Source organism: Triticum dicoccoides, chromosome 6B, assembly GCF_002162155.2.
Source record: "Triticum dicoccoides isolate Atlit2015 ecotype Zavitan chromosome 6B, WEW_v2.0, whole genome shotgun sequence".
NCBI classification, from domain to species: Eukaryota; Viridiplantae; Streptophyta; class Magnoliopsida; order Poales; family Poaceae; genus Triticum; species Triticum dicoccoides.
This window is the reverse complement of record NC_041391.1, coordinates 302,802,514-302,809,885: the sequence shown is the minus strand read 5'-3', so window position 1 is coordinate 302,809,885 and position 7,372 is coordinate 302,802,514. Positions and strand designations below refer to the sequence as shown.

Genomic DNA, 7,372 nt, shown 5'->3' with positions numbered 1-7,372 from the left:
AATTCATATGCAATAGACATGTCAACTTTTAACCCCAAAAAACCATCGAAATATATTGATATGAGATCGAGTTTCGAAGATCTTGTCACGAGGGATTTAATGGTGAAAACGGATCTTCAATCGGATTTTTCATTTAAGAGATAAAACATTTTAAAATCTGAAAATCCAAAAAAAATTCTCACACGCATGGATGCGATAACGTGGAACTTGTCCAAATAAATACACAGCTGTAAAATAAATTACACCGATTCGATTCCAAGGCCTTTTGTCGTCACTCTCTCGGGGACGCTGCTGGCCTTGTCTTCTTCTTTTCCGGTGGCAGCCGGGGCAGTGAAGGAGGGGTAGCTCTTGGTTCCTATTTGAGGCGGCTTCGCTCGGTTCTGATCTACCGCACCACACCACCACACCACACCAGGGGGCTGCCGCTTCTTGGGCTTCTCCATCTCCTCTCCTTGGTTGGTTCTCTACTAGAGAGGTAGGCGAGATTTTTCATCTAAATAATCCCAGCTTGTGGTGGCTGGTTCGTTTATCTTGGGCTGGGTTTCTGCGCGCCGGCGCAGCTGCAGGGATCCTTGGTGGAGAGGAGGGAAGAAGATGTCGGGTGCTGCACTGGTCGCGATTGCGGCTTCCATCGGCAATCTGCTGCAGGGGTGGGACAATGCCACCATTGCTGGTAAGTAGACCAGATTTGTTTTACTACCTTGTTAGATCACTCCGGTGAATTCGGGGTTCTTGTTTTGGGAGCTTCCTTTATAAGTAGTTTAGACCAGATGCTGTTCAGTACTACTACTAGTCTTTTTTGTTGGAACAAAAGACGGGTGATTTATTTCCCTTGAGCAAACTGATGACTTGTTTTTCGACCCTAAAAGCAACACCGTACCAACCAAGATAATACTCTTGTCAAGACAAGTTTCGATTGTGAACATTTCCTTGATTATATCTCATCTGTAAACTTGCTATCCTTTACTTTTAGGCACAGATTAACAGAGCACGCTTTTCGTCTTCAGGTGCTGTCCTGTACATCAAGAAGGAATTCCAGCTCGAAAATAATCCGACTGTAGAGGGGCTCATCGTGGCCATGTCGCTCATCGGTGCAACCATCATCACCACATTCTCCGGGCCAGTATCAGACTGGGTTGGCCGGCGCCCTATGCTCATTCTCTCTTCACTTCTCTACTTCCTCAGCGGCCTAATCATGCTATGGTCACCCAATGTCTATGTGCTGCTCCTGGCACGCCTTGTCGATGGCTTTGGTATCGGCTTGGCTGTCACGCTGGTGCCTTTGTACATCTCAGAGACGGCTCCTTCGGAGATCAGGGGACGGCTCAACACGCTTCCACAGTTCAGTGGGTCAGGAGGGATGTTCTTGTCATACTGCATGGTGTTCGGGATGTCACTCTTGCCATCACCTGATTGGAGAATTATGCTCGGGGTTCTCTCAGTTCCGTCGTTGTTTTTCTTCGTCTTGACGGTATTTTACCTGCCAGAATCTCCGAGATGGCTTGTCAGCAAGGGCCGAATGGCAGAGGCAAAGAAGGTGCTGCAAAGATTACGGGGAAGGGAGGATGTCTCAGGTCTGTTTTTTTCACTCAAAACTCCATATTCATTTCACCTGGATTGCGACAGAACCCTTCTTTAAATTCATCCCTGATAGTGGATTGCAATTAGTTACCTAAGTGATATGCACTAGTGTTAACTGTTATATATGAGTTGCACAATTTTTTTAACAAAAAATCATTATTTAATTTGTACAGACTGTATAACAGATCATAAATGACCAAAGAGTAAGAAATTATGTTTGAGTCTTGTTAACATTAAATTCATGTTGGTACTTTGCACATCACAGAATGTCGAAGTAGTAGTAGTAGCCTCAGTGGAGGCTTCTTTGCTCTTTAATAAATGACCTTGTTGACAAAGCTCAGATGAACTGTGGCTATATTGGTTGGTAAATGGACACAAGTATGCAACTTACATTAAGAACTTGCATAAGCTGCTCCTTTCAGTAAGGTATTCAAGTCAATTATGATATGTTTCTAAAGATGTAATGTTTGGGTATCCCTCAAAAATGATTTCACAATTCAGGTTTCAACATAGTATGTTGGAATCTAAGTGTTGGTAAATTTCAGTTGGTGGTTTACGAATAACTATGAGTAAAGTTACAGTTATCATTCCAAATCAAATTTGTGCAGGAGAAATGGCCCTTCTTGTTGAAGGTTTGGAGGTTGGAGGAGACACCTCCATTGAGGAGTACATAATAGGACCAGCTAATGACCCAGCTGATGATCATGTTGTTGATGGCGATAATGACCAAATAACACTATATGGGCCTGAAGAGGGCCAATCATGGATTGCTCGACCTTCCAAGGGACCCAGCATGCTTGGAAGTGTGCTTTCTCTTGCATCTCGTCATGGCAGCATGGTAAACCAGAGTGTGCCCCTTATGGATCCTCTAGTCACGCTTTTCGGAAGTGTTCATGAGAACATGCCTCAAGCTGGAGGAAGCATGTGGAGCACATTGTTTCCTAACTTTGGCAGCATGCTCAGTGTGGCCGATCAGCACCCAAAAACTGAGCACTGGGATGAGGAGAACGTTCATAGGGACGATGAAGAATATGCATCTGATGCTGGAGGCGACTACGAAGATAATGTCCACAGCCCACTGCTGTCGCGACAGACCACAAACACGGATGGGAAGGACCATGGTCACCATGGAAGCACTTTGGGCATGAGAAGGAGAAGTCTCTTGGAAGAGGGTGGGGAGGCAGTCAGCAGCACTGGTATTGGTGGGGGGTGGCAACTCGCATGGAAATGGTCGGAGCGACAAGGCGAGGATGGCAAGAAGGAAGGAGGCTTCAAAAGAATCTACTTGCACCAAGAGGGGGTGGCCGACTCAAGAAGGGGCTCTGTTGTTTCACTTCCTGGTGGGGGTGATGCCACCCAAGGGGGCAGTGGGTTTATACACGCTGCTGCTTTGGTAAGCCACTCGGCTCTTTACTCCAAGGATCTTATGGAAGAGCGTATGGCGGCCGGTCCAGCCATGATCCATCCATTGGAGGCAGCTCCCAAAGGTTCAATCTGGAAAGATCTGTTTGAACCTGGTGTGAGGCGTGCATTGTTCGTCGGCGTTGGAATTCAGATGCTTCAGCAGGTAGAGATTATGCTGCTGATTTCTTTAATTACTGTATGTATGCCAGATATGAACAAACATATAGTCTGAAACTGGCCAACAAGTACTGAGTCGATTTTCCTTGTGCAGTTTGCTGGAATAAATGGAGTTCTCTACTATACTCCTCAAATTCTGGAGCAAGCTGGTGTGGCGGTTCTTCTTTCCAATCTTGGCCTCAGTTCAGCATCAGCGTCCATCTTAATCAGCTCTCTCACCACCTTACTCATGCTCCCAAGCATTGGTGTAGCCATGAGACTTATGGATATATCTGGAAGAAGGTACTAACTGGTTTGCTTTGGAATCTCAAGTCTCAGTATTATCACTTTTTCCGATCAAACAAGGTCTTATTATTTTTTTCCTTTTCTGCAGGTTTCTTCTACTGGGCACAATTCCCATCTTGATAGCATCCCTAATTGTTTTGGTTGTGTCCAATGTTATCAACTTGAGTACGGTGCCCCACGCTGTGCTCTCCACAGTTAGCGTCATTGTCTACTTCTGCTGCTTTGTCATGGGCTTTGGCCCAATCCCCAACATTCTATGTGCAGAGATTTTCCCCACCAGAGTCCGTGGTGTCTGCATCGCTATTTGCGCCCTCACATTCTGGATTTGTGACATTATTGTTACCTACAGCCTGCCTGTGATGCTGAATGCTATTGGTCTAGCAGGTGTCTTTGGTATATATGCAGTCGTTTGCTGCATCGCCTTTGTGTTCGTCTACCTAAAGGTCCCAGAGACAAAGGGCATGCCCCTCGAGGTCATCACCGAGTTCTTTGCGGTTGGTGCGAAGCAAGCGCAGGCCACCATTGCCTGATTCATCATGGAGCTTTGTTTTCAGTTTGCACACTGCACTGAAAATTGCAAATTGGACGGGTCCTCATGAGGAACGGAAAACCTTTTGAGTTGTAAATGAGATAGCTACCCAAAGAGTTCATCACGAGGAACGGGAAGCTGTAAAAGTAGGAGGATTTCATGCCCCCATTTCATCGTCTATTCTTGCTTATTAGTACTGTACTGTAATCGTCATTAGTTGTTGTGGGGAAGTTCAACTTGCTAATCTGATTCTGAACTACTATGCTGATGTCTGAAATAAAGAAAAAGCATTTTTTTTGTGTCAACTTGCAAACTTTCTTTTAAACATTGTGCAATGTATTGTAAATTTCTTTATCAACTTCCCTCGATTCAGAGAGAAGCACTTGTTGTTTGTCATATGAAAGATTTTTCTCGACACATTTGCTGCATGGAGCTTAGTGGTAGAAAAATTAAATATAATACTCCCTCCATTTCTAAATATAAGTCTTTTTAGAGATTTCAATGCGAACTACTCTTTCCGTTCGAAATTACTTGTCTCGGAAATGGATATATCTAGAATTAAAATACGTCTAGAGACAAGTAATTTCGAACGGAGGGAGTAGATACAGATGCATATATACGGATTCTAGAGCGAGATTCATCCATTTTACTCCGTATGTAGTCCATATTAAACTCTAAAATGACTTATATTTAGGAACAGAATACTGAAGTTGCAAATAATTTCTCTGGTATAAAACTGACGCTTCTAATTTAGAGAATTACATGATATCTTATTATATTGGCGATTTCGTGACACTCAAAACAACATTTGCAATAAGGAAGCGCTAGGCATCAGACCACTGATCTCTTCTCATCAGACTAGTGCTAGATCGAAGACTAGTGCTAGACCATTCGATCGAATTTACCCCCAACGTCCGATCTGTTAGGAAACCCCGCCGCATGATTTGCTGGATTGAAGCCTTAATTGGCTGCTTCGTCATAACTGCTAGTGTGCATGGTACGGTGGTAGTTCCTTCTTTTACGGGATGGGCCAGTGGCAGTTCGTTTCCATATATTGCTTCCTAATTAAGCTCCCCATAATTATTTTGCTTACAAGATTGATGCATCATTTTGTCCACATGATTTATTTCTCTGTTTCACATATTCTATTTTGAGCCAATGCATATTTGCTTCCATCTACTCAATAATATGCTTCAAGTGCGTACAACCAAATTTGTGTCGATCTGATGAAAATGTGTGAATATAAATGTTTATTTTGCTTTCAATCAAGCAACAATTTATTTCCATCGACTCATATATTTGTTACCACTGCAACTTAGTTTTGCTTATATCAGAAAAATATATATATTTGCTTCCACTCAAAAAATAAATTGGTTTCCATTATAGCTATACATTGTTTCCACAAGAAACGGAATTTTGCTTCCAAAGAATAGAGAGTCTGCTTCCATGAAACCAAAATATAATACAACACATATTAATTACATGACAGCAAAATATAAGCCAAATTCAGGCCTAATATATCTGGGAAGCGTGGGTATTGTCTTGGGCTGCAACGTCGCGATAAGGACCGAGATCTCAGTGACCTTTGTTGCTTCCACCACCTCTGTTGCCTTCACCACCTCCACCACCACCTCTGTTGCCTTCATATCGGCAGTGTCGACGTCATGGGGAGAGGGCACTACAAGGCGATTGAAAAGTCAAAGATGCATGATCGGAATTGTGTGGCACAAACATTTGTATAACAGAAACACATGAGAAAATACGACAAATTTTGACATATCACTACATAGATGCTAGGCAGTGGAGGAGTAAAATATTGAGATAAAGAAAAAAGAGGCATTACTATAAAACATAAAAGTAGGATGCATAGCTTACAAGAAGGAATAGCTTGATCTATCACAACACACATGATAGGTAGTGGAAGCATAGAGAATTGATACGGAGAAAACCAATCATTGCTATAGAGGCATATGCAAAATATAAAGGTAGAAATCATGGCTTATATGAAGCAATGATTTGATCTATCAAAACATTCATGATACACAGTGAAAGCATGAATGTAGCACAAGGGCAATGTTTACATACATGTGCTCAAATGTGAATAATTTAAAAAAAAATGACAAGCTGGAACTATGTGAACAAACTACCTGGAATGAAGACACATGTGATAACGAGGATATAACACAAAAGTTATAAAATAAGAAGCTTGAAATACAAAAGCAATCTGCATAAACCGAAGAAGCACTTGAAGTATGATTTGGAAGCTCACAGGAAGCATGAAAATATGCTATATAAATATGATTTTTCTTAATTGGAAATATAGAACATTGAAAATGAAAATAAACAAAGATTTGGCAAACATTGGGATGCATGTTTGGTCTCAACAACATACAAATTTCATTGAATTTTGTTTACCTATGGAAGCAAACTCTGACGCCAAGAAGCATGTGTGTTACAATTTAAAATTTCCATGAGTAAGAAGTATGGAAAGAGCGTGTTGCAAGATGCTTGCCAATAAGTAGAGCCGCTATATACAAGAGCTTAGATGGAAATACATTAACGAACATTGAAGCAGACTAATACTTTTGGTAACAAGGAGATGGATGTTTTGTATCACCAACATACAAATGCTTAGATTGATTTTACAACCTATGGAAGCAGATTGTATAGTTGAAGCACGGACATAGGCTTATTGTCTATAATATATGTGAAATTAGGAAGGAAGAATTGGTTATTGATTAAGTAAAAACAAGATGACTGCATACACGTAGGAAGCATGGAGACGAGGCAAAGCTTGACACGGTAAAAAAAAACAATCTATACAGACTGAAAATGCAAAAGCACAACACATATGTAGCATGTCGGTTGGACCAGCGATGCATTGTCGTTTTGTCGTTATGAAGAATGGATGCCCAGGCAGACACCGGCAACATCTGACCTCCTCTGTAGCGTTGTGAGGCTCCTGGACACCTTGGTGCACCGTTATTGAAGGCCTACACAGATGCCTAGGTTAGCATAGCCGCTGCAGCGAGATAGGGGCAGAGGAGCGAAATCATGACCAGATCGAAGAGGTGCTCACCGTTAGGGCCACCATGGTCGCCTTTAGGAGAGGACGTCGATGTTGTGCTCCAGGCTCCAGCACGATGGGCTGCGCTGCAGCGGCAGGAGGGATCGCTGAGCAAGGCGAAAACAACAGTGGAGCGACCAAGCGATTAATTATGATTCCATTTTGATTTCCCTAATCATGGGTGCATGATTAACGGGTTGGTGGGCAGCGTTGTCCTAGATTAATGGGTGCATGGCTTGGAGAGAGGGAGGTTCTTGAAAAATAATTCTATGAGACCAGGTCTCACGGGTTAGCAGGTGAGACCCATCCTGATGAATGACACGTGGCAT

The 7,372-nt window shown here is 42.6% G+C and overlaps 1 protein-coding gene across 2 annotated transcripts; it reads left to right on the top strand.

Moving 5' to 3' along the window:
• The first annotated feature begins 300 nt into the window (after positions 1 to 300).
• Positions 301 to 4,281, top strand: LOC119323548 (monosaccharide-sensing protein 2-like). Of its 2 annotated transcripts, none has more exons than XM_037597232.1 (6): positions 301 to 475; positions 567 to 673; positions 1,008 to 1,574; positions 2,190 to 3,148; positions 3,257 to 3,444; positions 3,536 to 4,281. In XM_037597232.1, the coding sequence occupies exons 2-6, from the start codon at positions 595 to 597 to the stop codon at positions 3,975 to 3,977; spliced, it is 2,235 nt and encodes a 744-aa protein (XP_037453129.1). In that variant the 5' UTR covers positions 301 to 475; positions 567 to 594; the 3' UTR covers positions 3,978 to 4,281. The 2 variants fall into 2 exon arrangements, with proteins under 2 accessions (XP_037453129.1, XP_037453128.1); XM_037597231.1 differs by having other exon boundaries at positions 561 to 673.
• Positions 4,282 to 7,372: the final 3,091 nt, after the last annotated feature.

Coding starts and splice junctions, on each gene's coding strand:
- LOC119323548 (XM_037597232.1), top strand. CDS start 595: ATGTCGGGTGCTGCACTGGTCGCGATTGCGGCTTCCATCGGCAATCTG. Junction 674..1,007: donor GGACAATGCCACCATTGCTG/GTAAGTAGACCA, acceptor TTTCGTCTTCAG/GTGCTGTCCTGTACATCAAG. Junction 3,445..3,535: donor ATGGATATATCTGGAAGAAG/GTACTAACTGGT, acceptor CCTTTTCTGCAG/GTTTCTTCTACTGGGCACAA.